Below are 16,377 nucleotides of genomic sequence, written 5' to 3'. Positions count from 1 at the left end.
TAGAACTTTTTATCCCAAAAAGAAAAGCTGCATATAATTTAATGAAACAAATGATGTGAGAATTAATTTGTGCCGTAATATCATTTTTAATCAATTATACATTCAAGTGCAGTTATAATAAATGAAAAGATACCACAGAAACCAGTAGTGATGTCGACAGTTTAATGTACTGTATAAATACAGTATGTACATGTTTCCAACCAGCTGGATATTCACTATAAATGACATAAAAATACAGTATAATATCTTCTTTTAAATATGTATATGTTGGTTATTGATTTTTTTTTAATAATAAATTACATGTTCAAAAAGATCAAATAGACGTTGCACCACTTTCTGAGTATTTGTGTATCTGTATTTAGACAGATACTGTCTTAAAGTTTATCATTACCTCTTTTAAGTAGGTGATAATCATCTTCATACTCAGTTCTCAGTAATGTGAAAGTCACAGATACCAAGCTAAAGTACTTAATGTGCATTACGTCAGTACTAGATAAGTAGTAAATATACTGTAGTTGTATAACTTTGCATATTCCCAAACAAATGTGCAATAAATCAAATTAAACAAACCAATTGCACCCTTGCGGCTGTTGCCCGCTTTGCTCTGTTGGCGATCCAGCCCGTTTATAGAGCCAAACAGTTGTACTCATCATAGGAAGAGGACATGATTTGATTGAATTTTTTACATTTAATACTCTAATGTAATAGGCCTCTTTCTAACCTGATAGAGAAACCCAATTTTCATTTCAACGTCTGCAGAGTGTGCGTCACACATTCACTCTTTTCTGCAGAAAACTGTGAAATCCTCAAAAATATAAACATGATGATTAAAGTAATCTAAAATGTATCTTTAAAATGCATTACAAAATTGATCGTGATGAGAAAGTTCTTCTCATGTACTGGATGGTCTGATGGGACGACCAGGTGCTGAGTGCTCCCATGAACCAGTCATGGGAGCACAGAAGCAAACGAGAAGAGACCAGCAGCACCATCTCCACTCTGCACGTTAGTCAGAGCGGTTCATACATGCTGTCAAAAATATCCACCCCGGATACTTATCAATCTGTCTCTCTCTTGTGTCTGGCGTTGATTGTCAGTGTTGTCTCATCACCACACAGTTATGTTCTCAATGTTAGCAAAACCTGGATTGTCTCTGAGCTTCCAGTACGTCTCGTTAGTCAACCACACGTCCCGTCCACAGGAGTCTTTGGCTTTCCTGAAGAAGAAGAAGAAGAAAATAATCATTTACAAACTTTGATGTCGCTACGATTCATGTATTTACACAGAAACATCGTGAGAAAACCTGACAACAGAACATGTGTACAGCTGTTTCTCTAAAACTGTGGTATCACAAAGAAATCAACAATTTGGAGCAAAGAAGAAACACGCTATTATATTATTAATATTATATTAAAATCTCTTTTTCAAGAGTGACCTGGTCAAGAGGGCAGCACAAACATTGTTACAAGAATAAAACACAAACAATACCAACAGACAAATACAACTGTCACACACTACAAGTGAATGAGCAGAATATCTAGTTGATATGCAATATAAAAAACAGTTATAATGCATGAAACGAGTCTTCTTTACATTATTCCAGGAAGAAGGAGCAGCGTATTTAAAAGCTGTTTTGCCTAGTTCTGTTCTAACCTTGGGGACCAACATCTGCAGAATATTGTGAGAGCGCAGGCCATATTGATTTTGGTTTTTACATATGTATGTACACAGATAGAAGGGAACCAATCCAAGCAAACTGAGTATTACAGAAATGTGATCACCAAAGTACTGTTTATTGATCGATCATTTTTTTCAAGCAAAAATTTAAGAACAATGATATTTCCGGTTTCTAAATTGTGAGAATTTGCTTACATTAAATTATAGTAAATTCAATATTGTTGGATGTTGGACTTTTGGTTGGACAAAACAAGACATTGCATGAAGTCATCTCGAGCTCTAGGATACTGTGATGGGCATTTTTCACTGTTTTTCTAATCTTTTATAGACCAAACGATTAATAATCAATAAAAAAAATTGCAGCCATAACTGTATATTTTGTTTGTATTCCATACCATGTCATCATGAAATACAATTTCAGCCCACAGAGTTAAAGCCCAGGCTCCGATTAACAAGACGACGTCATGATGTGAAGTCATGATTGACAGCTGTAATTGACAGCTGTACGAGAGAGGTGATGTAACTTTAACTTTCCATAATCGTCTGTGTAATAGAACATGTATCAATTTGATCATGAATGTAGTTATTAACAGCTACTGTGGTGCTAACGCAGCAGCTAGGTGGCTCACGCTAACAAACTGCAGCCGTGCTCGGCTCGTGATTGGCTCGGGCGGGTGTGTGGGCGGGGACCTCGATACCGCAGCTCCAGGCCCCCCGGTCACTACTGCACAGACTCTGGCTCCAAATGATGTCAAACCCTCAAGACGGCATCTCCCGTATCCGGGATATTTTGGCTTCACTTTTGTACAGTGTGAGGAAGTAGTATATGGTAGGAACCAGGATTATTAAAGACATGAACTTACTTGAAAAAACGTGGAACATGTTCTTGCCCCTTTTTGGCGAGCTCTTTTCTCCGCTCCCTCTGAAACTCTTCTATGTCATCTTTCTTTCTGTCGGCTTCATCCACCTCTCCCTCCTCCAGCATCCTATTAAAAAGAGGAAGAATTTAAAGAGTAACGTAACACTAAATCCAGTAAATTACATGTACTGTCACTTTATTATAGCCTATGCATATTTCTTTGCACCAGCGTCTCCAACCCGGCTCACCTCTGGTCTGGACGCAGGCGGCTGTCTGTAGGAGGCAGGAGAGGCTCCAGGTGCGGGGTGAGTTCATTCAGCTCCATGGCGAAGTCGGAGAAGCCATAGTACAGCAGGTAATCCTTTGGCTGGGGATCTGTGGGGTGACAGAAGCCTCTCAGGTGAGCTGCTGCACAAACGTGACGCCTGGATTTAACGCTGATTAGCAGTTTTGGCAACGGGGAGCGCTTGATCATTTCACGTCATTTTAAAGCTTCGACCAACACATGAAAAAGCTCAAGGACAAACACGTCGGTGAACACGTCTTAAGACTCACTTGGCTTCCAGACACACTTCGGAGTTGGCAGAGTGTCGCAGAAGATGCCTTCATGCCACAGACCTCCGAACCGGTGAATGACGCTCCCACTCTGGTCCATCACCGTGCCCTGCACCTCATTCTTGTTCGTGTCTGAACCCCAATAACGAGACTACAACAAAATAAACACGTGTTTGTTAAAACCCTGAGATATGCTGTGGAACCAAACACATAATAAAGAGGAAAGGGAAGTCACTTCGTTCACCTTGACGAAGGTGATCTTGCAGGTGCAGACGTTGCTTTTGAGGTTGCGGATGGTGACCTCTCCGTAATGCTCCAGGTAGCGCTGCTGACTGAGGACGTTGTGGATGCAGGTCACTACTTTGTTCCACTCATAGTGGTCTCCAAACCTGGACAAAAACAGAAAATTCAGCAATTTATCAAGCAAAAATGCCAAAATAAGTTTGTCAAATGTGAAAGATTGTTGTTTTTCTGTGTTTTATTCTATTGTAAACTGAATATTAGGGATGCATCTGTATCTGTTCAACCAACTTAATGATCTGTATCCGTATCCACACTCAGAATGGGCGGGGCTTAAACCTGAAGTTATTTTAAGTGAGAGCTGCGAGCTGTTAATCCCTGTGGAAAGAGTGGCTGGCTGTGACGGTGGTGAGATTGTGTCTGTTCGAGTGGCTGGCCAATACAGCTAGTACCCAAAGAGGATTTTCCTTCATCACGAGTACGGACATTGACACATTTTAGTATTCGGCTAAATCCTACTAATTATCTTTGGGTTTTGGACTGTTCGTTGGAAAAAAAAGGCAATCTGAAGACGTCACATTGACTTTTTGGAAATTACGACGGACATTTTTCATAATTTTCTGATATTTTAAGGGCAAAAAAGCAATAGACACACAAATCCACAATGAAAATGATCATTAGTTGGACGCCCGGTAGCCTAATGCTGTGTTCACACTACAAGCTACAAGTCATTATCAACTGATGCCTGACACCTGTTGCTGCATGACGGGCATAACGCTTTGTGCTGGTATAAACATTCAGCGCTCCAATGACACGGTGAAGCGTCAACCAATCATGTTTTTTTTCACCCTGTTCCATACAATGCCAGTTCCCGGTGCTTTTTAACGACATATCTGCGTCAACCAGTGCTTGAGCAACACTTCAACGGTGACTCAGCGATAATGTAGTTGGCCACGCTTGGCCGTTTTGTTGCTTTTGTCACTTGTAGTATGAACATAGCATAATGGTAATGGTTTTATGGTAATACCATAAAATGTCCCTTGTTACATTCAAGCCAGGGTCATTTGTTGCATGTCATACCACTCTTTCTCTCTCTCCCCCGTGTTTTCTGTCTCTCTATACTGTCAATTGTTAAATAAAGGCAAAAATTTCAACAAAAATCAAAGATAATCATAGATTCAAGGCAGAATTCAGTTAATTCTTCTAATATTAACACACATTTGGGGGAATTTACTTCTATGTATTTCAGTATAAAAATGAAAGCCTTCATTGTGCATCAGTTATTCCATCACATCATTATGTATACACGGTTAAATGTTGTGAGTCTGGAAGCCAACATGAGCAAAATATAGACGTTGTGATGTTTTAAGGTTTGTCCTGTATTATTTTAAAACAATAATATTCATGAAAAAGTCTCAATGATCTGATTTAACCTTCATCTCTTCACATAAAGTATGACGTTCACTCACATGTAACGGCTAGTGTGTTGTGACTGTTTACCTTGGAAGAGTGACATTCACCATTCCTGTTGGCACAATCTCCAGCGACTTCCCCCAGAATTTATTTTTCCATCGCTGGTCTGTTCAGGAATATAAAATAAATAAGTCAGCTGATCAGCTTCTCAAATGCATTTCCAAAGGATCAAAATAAATGTAACACCACTAACTAAAGAATAGGATAAAAGAAGAGTCTCACCTTGCCAAAAGGAGAAGTTGTCTGAGTGTGCATGGCAGGCAGAGATGGGGGGATGATGGCAGACCTGATAGAAAACAAGAACCTCAGCTTTCAGATCTTCTGTCTCATTTAGTCAGAATTATAAAACAGATACTTCCAGTCTTTATGAACGTGGAAGAAGAAGTGCTGAAGAGACTGAGCTTTGAGATGTATTCTATAATGCATCTTCAATCTGCTGCAAACATGAAAAAAACGCACAATAATAAGTGAATAAATATCAACGTGCCGACTGGAAATCAGATGTTTTCTGAGGAGCTGCATCGCTAAGATACTGTTCAAGAGATTAATTGCTTTGTCGAGGACTGGGATTTAATTACATTTCACTTAATTGCTATCACTTCAAAATAACATTCATTTTGATAACTCGATCAGTTGCTGTGATTTCATTAAAGCAATAAATCACTGAGTGTTGCCTCGTGCAGCTCTGTGTGGCCGAGCTGCTCAATTACACAAATGGGTGATCCATCTTAATTCACCAGGAGGGGATTATGGGGGCTAAGTCCCTCATTGTCTTTTCCCAATCTTATCTCTGGTCCCCTGTAGGAGCCACTTAGAGCTCTTAGAGATATCCCTGAATAAGATATCGTGTAATAAATGTTGCGTTTGTGAGCTACCTGCTCACTGATGAGGCGGAAGCCACGGTCCTCTCTGACGCACTCGTAGGTCTCCCCCAGCACCGGGTTAAAGGGCTTGTAGCGGCTCCTGAAGGTCGCCGTGGAGTAACCAGAGATAGCGAAGGCAGCAATATAAACCTGTAAGAGATAAAATGACATGCATCATCTTATCTGTATCGTTAACAGATTGGTGTGTGGAAAACAAAAGGGACTGTAGCTGTTCCTTATCTATTTTTCTATGCCCACTTTGCTTCCTTGGAAGATGTGTTCGCTCAGTTTGCTCCACCCAGGTCCAGCATTTTTAAATATTATTTAAAAATATATATATAAATATTTCATACATTTCCCTTCCCTTCCTCTACTGATGCACTTATCTCTGATGCTCAGGTGCCTGGACTTATTGTTTATGATCGTGGACGTAGTCACCGTGACATCACCCATTAGTTTGTAGACTAAGGTCTTGAAGCCTCAAGGTCGACATTTTGGCCATCACCATCTTGTTTTTTTGCAACCAGAAGTGACACAAGAGGAGCTAAGCACAACCGAACGCTGAATAAGACATTTCTAGGCAACCAAAAAGGTTATAATTAACTTTGATGACCTGAAAACACACTGTGAAAGTGTTAACGTTCTAAGATGAACCTGTCAATCACAAGGTAGCCCCGCTCTAAAGCATCCCCTGCTTTATGGTCTATCTGACTCTAAATGGGACCATAATTTACTAAATGAACATCATGCTGTATTGAAGAAGACTTGAAACTAGTGATGGAAACCATAAACTCATGTTTACAATGTTTACTGAGGTAATAAATCAAGTGAGAAGTAGACTCATTTTCTCATAGACTTCTATACAATCAGACCTCTTTTTGCAACCAGAGGAGTCGCCCCCTGCTGGATATTAGAAAGAATGCAGGTTTAAGGCACTTCAGCATTGACTTCACTTCTCAGAAACGGAGGTTGCCGCCTGTCTATAATCTTATTTTGTCTGAGTCTGTTGTTCTAACTCAATCCAGAGACAATCTGGAGGATGAGGGTGGAAAAGAGATTTTGCTGTTGGTTGTTACATATCTCTGACTGTTGTTATGACGTCACTGTGTGCTTGTGCAACTGCCTGTGGCTGTATAATTCTGTGTGCAGCCTCAAGGTGCACACAGAACTGTGCACTGCAATATTCCTCGACTTGAGTCTGAGTTATATTTTTAGGAAACATAAACATTTAAGCAGGTGCACAAAATAGGGTTGCTACAACAAATCCGACTCAGCATTATTACTGTGTTGACGTTGTTTCTCATCTGTCTTATAGATTATAATAGTCTTACCATCCTCTGGTAGGGGTCCCGTGTGTTGTTGGCTGTATCCAGCAGCTCGCTGTACTCCAGCTCTTCACACAGCCTCTGCAGCAGGTTGACGGGCTCATTGAGAGGAGCAGGCATGGACACTCGAGCCAAGTCTTTACCTGAGAGAAAAACACACAGCACATAAGAAAAACTGCTATGTGTCAGAGAATAATGTGTATGTAGCTGCAGAGTGGTGTGACTTGCCTATGTTATTGTAGAGGATAGCCATGAGGCCCACGTGGCTGTTGTCAGGACAGTGAGCCGGCAGCGTGGTTCGCCGGCCGTTGCTCTTGGGAACAACGCTGTCAGGAGTTCTGGAGATGCTAGCACGGTACTTCCGGGTGGCCGATGCTGTAATGTTGGAGAAAGGAAATTAAAATGACATATTTCACTGACATTTTGTGCCTCTATTTCTATTGCATAGATGAAGTTACTCCTGTGCATGTACCCACCATGTCCTTCCTCTGGCTCAGAGTTGCTGGTGCTCCCATCACTGAGTCCTGACTCATCAGACAACTCAGAAGAACTACCACAAAGGATGTCATCGCTGGCGTCAAAATACTCCGCCGCCGAATCTGCTGCTGAGGAAGGCCCTCGGGACGGATGCCTCCCTGCTGCAGGCTGTCGACAGAGAAAGAGAAAGAGGAACAAAGAAAAAACAGTCATTAAAACCCACAAGGGAATAATGAGCCAGAGGATCCAGACGACAGGTGCAGCATGAAGCTTACCTCAGCTAATGTGTTCGACTGGTGGATGTTGTTAGTCTCCCAGACTTCCTGTAGCTTCTGCCTCTCCTGGGACAGAGTTTCATGCACTGTCTTCAGAGAAGTTAACACTGAGGAGGAATCAGAAGTTTCAGGATGCATATTCATTTCAGATTTATCTTAATATGGATGTTTATAATATTTCCCCTCTTGCATAATCATCTCTGTGGACTCTCTGATCTTGAGCTACAATACTACCTTGTATGAACCTGAGTGTATACATGCATGTGTCTGTTTTTCTGACCTCGTAGCGACATGGCGCAGATGTCCTGCTGGATTTTCTTGCCCTCGGGCGATGTGGCAGTAGGAGGGGACAGCTGGGAGTAGACGTAGTCGGGGATAGAGGGGACGGATGCTCCGTGAGCCGAGCTGCCCAGGTGACTGGAGGACAGCTATGAACAGAGGAAGATGGAAGATGATTTAACTTGTTATCTACCAATTTGGGTGTAGTAACTTCCTGGAGTCTTGTTGTTCAGCTGAGAAATACTCCAGAATATAAACCCCCCATAAAACCGAGAGTGGTGTCAATTTTCTCATCTAACTCTCAACAATAAATGAGCATATTTCCCAAAATTTTAAAACTCTTGCTTTAATGCAAAGCATTTTTTGTCAATTTATCAATTTTGTGTTGACAGGAAATTATACCAAACGTGCACTGACTTCAATTTCACATTAAAAATATGATTTGTGAAACACAGGTGTAATTAATTCATGTGTACAATTAAAATGCGTCGAGGCCTGTTGGATCCCTGGTACAGTTTTAATCATTTTAGTGTTATTGTGTGATGATTGTCTTGGTAAAAATCTGTTAAATTGAACTGACCAAGATGGAATGGAGTGATAATTAATGTTAATTAGTTACACCTGTGCTTTCCAAAAACCAGTGCTGTACTGTAAAGATACATCACTGTGATAATAGTCATCTAATCAGGGACTTATTTACACTTAGGAAACCTGGACCCCTAGTACCACAGCCCTGCAGGTTGTCTGTTTCTTTGGTAAGAAAGAAACCGTCAGAGCTGCAATACTCCGACTAGCTGGCAGGACAGACAACCAACAGCACTCTGGTCATTGCTATGCTCTTTTCACAAGATACTCTGGTATATAAGATATGTTTATGTCTACTACGAATACACCACGCTGGAGCACATAGAGACACATTAATCAGTGTAGTTAAAACAAAACATATTTAACATTTAAAGTTACTACGAGGAACTTTCATTAAGTGTTGATTTTGTCGGTCCCTGTGGACAAAAGCGGTAATGTTTCCGAGCACCATAGTCCTTTTAGAAGAGCTCTCATTTTACTGCAGCACGGTCTCACGGTACGTGTCCACAGGGGAGTTTTTTATCGCGAGGGATCGCTTGACTAGACACAACACACTCGGCACCTGACTGGACGAACGTTTTCCCTCCTATGCAAGACATAAGCCATCCATTTTATTTTGGATCGACAACGTTTAGTTTTAAAGTTGTTCGGGAGTTTCCAGAGGCAGTGAGTCGCTTCGGACGCCCTTGATTTGCATAAAGTAGTCTAGACCTCAACTTTATGCAAATGAGGAGCGGCCAACATGACGCCCCGTCTCTCGAATCGCGCCGTCACGCTACCAGAATGCATTGCACCGTTCATAACCAGTTAAAAGTTCCTTGTAGTAACTTTAATCTGTTCTTTCATATCATTATTTACACAGTTAAAACTCAATTTCAGGAAGCAACAGTGTGTAAATGGAGAACATTGAATAGTTTTCATGAATCAAGTCTCTGCCTTTTAGTAACTCACCGATTTAGTAATCCCACGAATAGGCTTTGGATTAGAAAATGTTACAGGAGGGATGGGATGTCAAATACTTAAACCCAGTATGTTCTTATAGAAAATTACCATTTATAAGACTTAATTTATGATTTAATTTATTTCAAATTAAAACACTGGTATTGACTGATGTTGAATATTTTGTAATATGTTACGGTCTAAACTAACAGAGAGTAAGTTACGGACCATTCTTACCATTCCCAGAGCCTCCACTCTGGATAGCGTGCGAGAGTGGCCCCACATCTTCGCTGACCTCGGCTTCTTCGGCTTCTCAGGCTTCTCAAGTGACAGATTCTGGATCAGAATATCATCATTAATAATAATTATATTTTCATGTGGTTCTGCTGCCCAGAGAGGAGCTGCTCCAGACTGAACAGCCGTCTCTACCTGTATGCTGATGATGCGCTTCAGGTCTCCGTTAGTGACAGTCTGGCCCGCCTCCAGCAGCTGCAGCTTCTGGATTAGGCGGTTTAGCTCCGAAAGGTCCAAATGGCAACGGTTCAGCTCTGGAAGAAAACATGATTCAATTATATATGTATTTAGAGTTTCTATGTCTAATTAATCAGATAAGATTTGTGTGGTCATGATCACATTTTAGGGTGAAAAAGGAAGTACGTAAACAAAGTAAAATGTGTACGTAAACACGTGACAAACGTCACTAACGTAACTTCAAAATAACTCAACAACTCTTTGGGACACTAAAACCGGTCTCCTTGTTGAAAGTCCTGTGTTTGTTGGACCCATCCACCTCCACTCCCGCCCAGTCTTTCTCCCTTTTTATTCTACGTCACTAGCTCTGAGCGTAGCATATCTACACAGATGCGTTTATATTGCAGTCAGTACAGACTACATGGTGTACACATGATACGCCAAGAGCAACAAAGGCGTTGTTATTGCATGTGAAATTGTTTGGTGAGACCGGGCTGATAATATAAGACACATACCTTGAACACAGGTGTCCTGGTTGTGACTTTGCTGCAGCCATGCCGACACTTTGCTGTTCACAGCGATGTTAGCGGAGGGCAGCACTCCTGCTGGAGCTCCAGCTGAGCCTGCAGAGCTCTGGTAACGTAAATATAGAGAGAAGTTAATCTGAGTCACTTGTTAAGATTGTTGAGTTACGTTTGACTTTATTGCTCATTTAATAGTCACCAAATCTCCATTTCTCTGAGGTTGTCCGGCCGCGGTGCCAGGGAACAAAGTGTGGAGGAAGCCGCTGTGACTGTGAGCCGCCTCATTCTTCTTGTACACGCGGTGAGCTTGTAGCTTGGTCACCCAAATGTAGAAGAGTTCATGACTCTTTGCCTAGGAGAGACAAGAAAAGTCATATATATGTCTTTGTAATGTGAAGGAACACTATTTGTTTGTTTGAAAGATTTACCTTCATGTGGTAGAGAATGTCCCCTGCGTCCAAATCAATCCGATTTGACTTCTTGTTTATGGACATGACTGCGAGGCCAACATCTAAACAGCCCTGGACTCGTCCTCTGGAGACCTTCAGTGGAAAAAAAAGGTACGTTTTAAGTGTTTTAAAATCTAAAAGGTGAGAAATCCTGTTATATTGTTTTAACTTACGTCTTGTTGACTTTTGGAGTAACGCAGGTTCCCTACTTCCAACACAAAGTATCGCTGAAAAAGAGATCAAACATCAAGTTTTTAAAAGCTTTTAATTATAAAGTCAACATGTTGACACACAAGATGACAGACGGATCTCTCACCTTGTGCCAACCTTTCAGCGGCCACTTCCTCCTCTTGAGCAGATATCCTTCACAGATACCCGGAGTGGTCATATCGGGAGGATTGTCACCTCCTGCGTGAATTTCTCCCTGAAGGTCGTCGATCACTTCCCAGTCTTTGATAATCTATGGACAGCGTTAATGGGAACAAAAACAACAGTAAACCCAACAGTGAAGTCCCTTTTTTATTCTCCATTATACATACTATGATGACAAAAACCTTGAAATATTCTGGTGTTAGTGCCGTGGTAGACGAGTGGTTATAATGCATGCCATATAACCACAACGTCCCGGGTTTAATTCCGGCCTTGGGACCTTCGTTGCATGTCACACCCCTCTCAATTCAATTCAGTATGCTTTAGTTCCACTAATCTCAGTGTTTTCATGCAAAATAACGACTATAATTCATAATGAAAACAGAACAATCTAAAACAAAAGTCAGACGTTATTCTGAGGAAATCTTAAATGATAGAAAGCAAAGACTTCCCTCATTAAGAAGAACAATAATGTACATACATAATACCCATAATCCCCTTTGTTCAGGTGAACTGTCACTCACCTGTCTGGAGGATGACAGAGTGCTGCTGCTCCGAGAGTGGGACGGCTTCCACGTTGGCGAGGACTTCTCCAGGCCGCTCGCCAGCGAGTGGCTGCGGTTGAGTGAAGCTGAATCCATCTCAGAGACCTCAGACCCCCCTCCCCGCTGTGATCGGCTGCTTGTTGAGAGATTAGATTATTAATATTAATATCACGTCTCCAGTCTGTATTACACACATCAGAGTAGCTTTCAAAGATGGAAAGAGAAATGTTAAGATTTCTGAGGTAAAGCAGCAAGATTATTTCATAATTAAATTTAAAATTATGTATTTATTAATTTTACTGAAATAAATACTTTTATTAACATACGTTTATTAATAATTATAATGTCCCTTATGAAGAGCTGGGTAATGACCCATGAGGACGAGCAAGAAACCAAAGTGAAAGTGTTAAACAGGCTCAACAGAGCAGGAGACGAGATGGACTCGGTGTAATCCAGTTACCTAACAGAGCTACCTGGACACACGTCGTCCATCCTGGATCCTCATCTAGATCACTCTGGATCTTAAAGTCACTTCACCGAACAGAAAACTAAACATCCTTCACAAATTCAGACAATTGATGTGAGAATATTTGACATTTTAAACGGTATATTTCTAAATGAATACAGCTAAACTGTAGTTTGTTTCCAGATTATTATACATAAGCAACCTAAGCTTTAAAGTCTCTGTAATACAAGTTACACGAAGAGAAAATGAGTTTCAGTTGCCCTGATGTTCCTTTATAATACACCAGAGGTAAAAACAGGAACATAAGATGTGGAGTCATTCTTGTGGTTAACATGTCACAGAATAATCTGTTAATCTTGAGTTTTTGAACATGGGTGGGGCGGTTAAAATAACACAGGAACACCCAATAACATGCTCTAATCTAACACAATAACCTGCAGTACACATACTGTGTTTTTGAAGGTTATAATGGACATCTTTGAGAACATGCAGTACATGCAACATATTGGTCTTTCAGTTAGTTTGAGTCCTGGAGGCCAAAGAGAAATAGTTTAACATTGTTGAAAGGACAATTTGGAAATATTTGAGATGTAATTATCATTCCTTTTCCTGCCATAATATTGATAAATTCAGTGGTTTAAGCTCTTATAGGCTCTCATATATATATATATATATATACATATATATATATATATATATATATATACGTGTGTGTGTGTGTGTGTACTGTACATATATATCAGGGTTGTCAATCGATATATAATATTTAATTGCGATTAGTCGCAAGATTGTCCATAGTTAATTGCGATTAATCACAAATGAATCACAAACTTTTTATCTATTCAAAATGTACCTTAAAGGGAGATTTGTCAAGTATTTAATACTCTTGTCAAAATGGGAGTGGACAAATATACTGCTTTTGCAAATGTATGCATTTTTTATTTATTTTATTTATTTTATTTATTTTATTTATTTTATATTTAAATATTTATTATTGGAAATTAATTAACAACACAAAACAATGACAAATATTGTCCAGAAACCCTCACAGGTACTGCATTTAGCATAAAACAATATGCTATATTCTCTCTGTTATATATATATATATTAGTTTTTCATGTATTTATTTGTTTGTTTTTATTGGATTGTTTTCTACTGATTGGTTAGTTTTTCTGCTCATTTTGTGCTATTTGTTGTCATTTATTATTTGTTGTATTTTTCTAAATAATGTTATCTTAGTTTTTCCTTTTTTGTTATTGTTTGTTTTTCTCCTCATGTTGAGGGGAGGTCCATAGTAGAAGCCTGTGGCTTCTTGACCTCCTGTCACATTTCTTATTTTTTCATGTTCATCTGGATTTTATGAAGTCTTATGTATGTCCAAATAAAATTAAAATTAAAATACTGCGAGGTTTTGCACAAGCTGGTGTAACAGCTACTGAACAGTATGTGACTCCACAGCCAACACCGCCTGCGAGGAGAGGATTACTAACCTCTGCTTAATTGGTTTTTCAGGGGATGTTTTTAGCCTCTGGGACTTGGAGGAACACGAGGCAGAGAGCACCGACACAACAGGACAAGTGCAAAAGAAACTGACCACAATCACAGATATAGAAATGTAACCTTGTCCGTTAGATTGTTATCAAAATACCTTTAAAGTACCCGTTTAGGTGAATCTGAAATGATAATGGCTAGGGCTGCCCCTCTTAGTCGACTAATCTGTTGTTGTTTAAGATTTCTTTAGTCAATTAGTTGTTTTTTATGCTTTTTCATACTGAATGACTTATTTCTAAGAAACTCACGAGCACATCTCTGGTAAACACCAGATTTAAAGTGGTGCTCTAGTGTGATTCTTTGTGGAGAAAATCAGTTTTACATATCTGTCGATTAAATCAATTAATCAATTAGTCGACAAAATCATGAGTGTTAGTCGACAGAGTTTCTTTGCTCGAGGACGGCCTTAATAATAACAATATTCACCTTTAAAAAACAAGTTTACGAACATAAAAACAGAAAAAATATGCAGTGCAATTCAACAAGTACTTAGATGTCAAAGGTTTCTTTTTAAAAATGAAAACCTGATACCATAAAAGCAACGTGTTTGTGAGACAGTGATCAAATTTTGTCTGCATGCAGAAATGTTTATTTACAAGCATTTGCAGCATTTTCGGTGTGCATTTAACTTGCTTTTAGTTCGTTATTCACAAGAGGGAAGTTCAGACAGTCTGTATTTATAACAGAAAATTAAAATTAAACTTAAACACAGTGAGAATATAGGCCATCATCTCAATGGATCCAACATGGATGGGGCGTTACATCCAAACTGACGTCCCTCTGAAACTGTGCAGAAGCAGCCAGTCTGCTGTTATGTAAAAGGGCAGGAGAGGATGAGAAACTGACCTCAGTGAAGACAGCATGTGGTGGAAACAGGATGAAAGGATTTGCAGGTTTCTGAGCTCACTTACTCAGGAAGCAACACAAAGAGTATTCTACAAACTTTGTTTTGATCTCATTTGATGGCGACAAATGTTATGTAACAGTTTCCACATCTATTATTTGAAGTATAATTCTCATAGTTAGATGCAGTTGAGGTCGTGCACTTTCAGGAAATGTAGATCAATCCCACTCCAAATAATTTGAATCAACTTTTAAGATGCAATAAAGCATTTAAAGGTCTGTTAAAAAAACAATCAAAATAGACAATTTTGTGGTCAGAATTTTACGTTTCCTCATGTTTGACCAGAAGAGAGCAGATATGAGCTCATTATAAGGAAACGGGAGCCAACAGAACAAGTCAACCGAGGTGATGGATGCATTTTTGGCAACAGCCATCAAACTGCATTGTGCCAGTGGATGGGGTTAAGATGCAGAGATTATGACAGCTATAATCTCACTTTTGTTTTGGAATAAAAGCTGCAGCCAATAAAAGATCAGTTGAGGACAAAATATTTATGAATGAGTGTGGAAATTTCTCAACCTTACTCCATTTGCAGTACAGACATTTTAAAAAGTCTAAGGATTAAATCAAATTACAAGGAGGTGAGAAAATAATTTATGTCTATTTAGAGGGAAGATTATTGTCTTCCAACAGATGTAAAAGTGTGTGATTGTGAGCAGAGAGAGGAGAGGATGTCTGTTACACTTTGACAGAGTATTCACTGACTAAGCACAATCAGGAAGCAGCTACACTGACGTGTTTTAGTGAAAATGTTCAGTCTGATTTCACAGGTCTTTTAGGGCCTATATGTGAACTACTCAGGACTGCACAAGCTCTTATCTAAAGCCCATTAAGATGTCACTGTCCCTGCACAAATTCTATTTTAACAACATGAACATGATGCATTCAAAACAGATATTATTGTAGGTCATGTCACATATAATATCTAATATTCTGCTGGTTTAGTTCAGTAATTTGCATCAGAATTGAACCCGAACTGTCTGTCACAGTACTGACAATCAGAAAGAAGCTACACTGACATGTTTTAGTGAAAATGTTAAGTCTGCTTTCCCACATGTCACAGGTTCTTTAGGGCCTTTATGTGAACTACTCAGGGCTGCACAAGCTCTTATCTAAAGCCCATTAAGATGTCACTCCCAGCACAAGTTTGGACTATTTCAACCAAACGTTTTATTCTATTTTAACAACATGAACATGATGCATTCACAGCAGAGATTATTGTAGGCCATATATCATATAATGTAATATTCTGCAGGTTTGGTTCGGTAATTTGCATCAGAATAGAACCCAAACTTTGTGCTTTCTGAATGAGCTAATGTTTAATGTTTAGGAAAGAAGTCTTACCTGAAATCCAACCCCTACTCTCATCATCTGTTGAGATCCTCTGCGCCTGATAAACTCCAACAAGTGTCTCATTTGGTGTTAAAGAAACTAGAGGAGAAAATCACCTTTTTTTTCCACTGAAAACAGACATGTTCCATCCACAGATAATCACCAACTCTGATCACATAATCTCACCGGCCGTGGCCTCTCTGCCGGTGGGTGACACGA

The 16,377-nt window shown here is 39.7% G+C and overlaps 1 protein-coding gene across 8 annotated transcripts; it reads right to left on the bottom strand.

Moving 5' to 3' along the window:
- Positions 1 to 148: 148 nt before the first annotated feature.
- On the bottom strand, positions 149 to 16,377 carry osbpl7 (oxysterol binding protein-like 7). 8 transcript variants are annotated; one of them, XM_037755526.1, is made up of 23 exons: positions 16,275 to 16,353; positions 11,885 to 12,038; positions 11,308 to 11,451; positions 11,165 to 11,218; positions 10,971 to 11,084; positions 10,742 to 10,894; positions 10,534 to 10,651; positions 9,977 to 10,095; positions 9,776 to 9,883; positions 9,560 to 9,583; positions 8,025 to 8,172; positions 7,745 to 7,851; positions 7,469 to 7,637; positions 7,221 to 7,367; positions 6,999 to 7,135; positions 5,680 to 5,817; positions 5,027 to 5,090; positions 4,832 to 4,910; positions 3,336 to 3,480; positions 3,092 to 3,242; positions 2,785 to 2,911; positions 2,541 to 2,663; positions 149 to 1,216 (listed from the first exon to the last, which is right to left on the bottom strand). In XM_037755526.1, exons 1-23 carry the CDS (start codon positions 16,298 to 16,300, stop codon positions 1,108 to 1,110), a joined length of 2,658 nt encoding a protein of 885 aa, XP_037611454.1. In that variant the 5' UTR covers positions 16,301 to 16,353; the 3' UTR covers positions 149 to 1,107. The 8 variants fall into 8 exon arrangements, with proteins under 8 accessions (XP_037611454.1, XP_037611455.1, XP_037611453.1 ...); XM_037755527.1 differs by having other exon boundaries at positions 9,785 to 9,883; XM_037755525.1 differs by having other exon boundaries at positions 9,776 to 10,095; positions 11,885 to 12,041; positions 16,171 to 16,377.

The sequence above is a fragment of the Sebastes umbrosus genome, chromosome 20, assembly GCF_015220745.1.
Source record: "Sebastes umbrosus isolate fSebUmb1 chromosome 20, fSebUmb1.pri, whole genome shotgun sequence".
In the NCBI taxonomy this organism is placed as follows: Eukaryota; Metazoa; Chordata; class Actinopteri; order Perciformes; family Sebastidae; genus Sebastes; species Sebastes umbrosus.
This window is presented reverse-complemented; position numbering and strand designations above follow the sequence as displayed.

Bases quoted from the DNA above. Each gene is read 5' to 3' on its own strand.
- osbpl7 (XM_037755519.1), bottom strand. From the start codon at position 16,300: ATGTCTGTTTTCAGTGGAAAAAAAAG. The intron at 4,911-5,026 runs GTGAGACTCTTC...ATTCCTGAACAG, and splicing joins CAACTTCTCCTTTTGGCAAG to ACCAGCGATGGAAAAATAAA. The intron at 2,664-2,784 runs GTGAGCCGGGTT...TCTTTTTAATAG, and splicing joins CGCCTGCGTCCAGACCAGAG to GATGCTGGAGGAGGGAGAGG.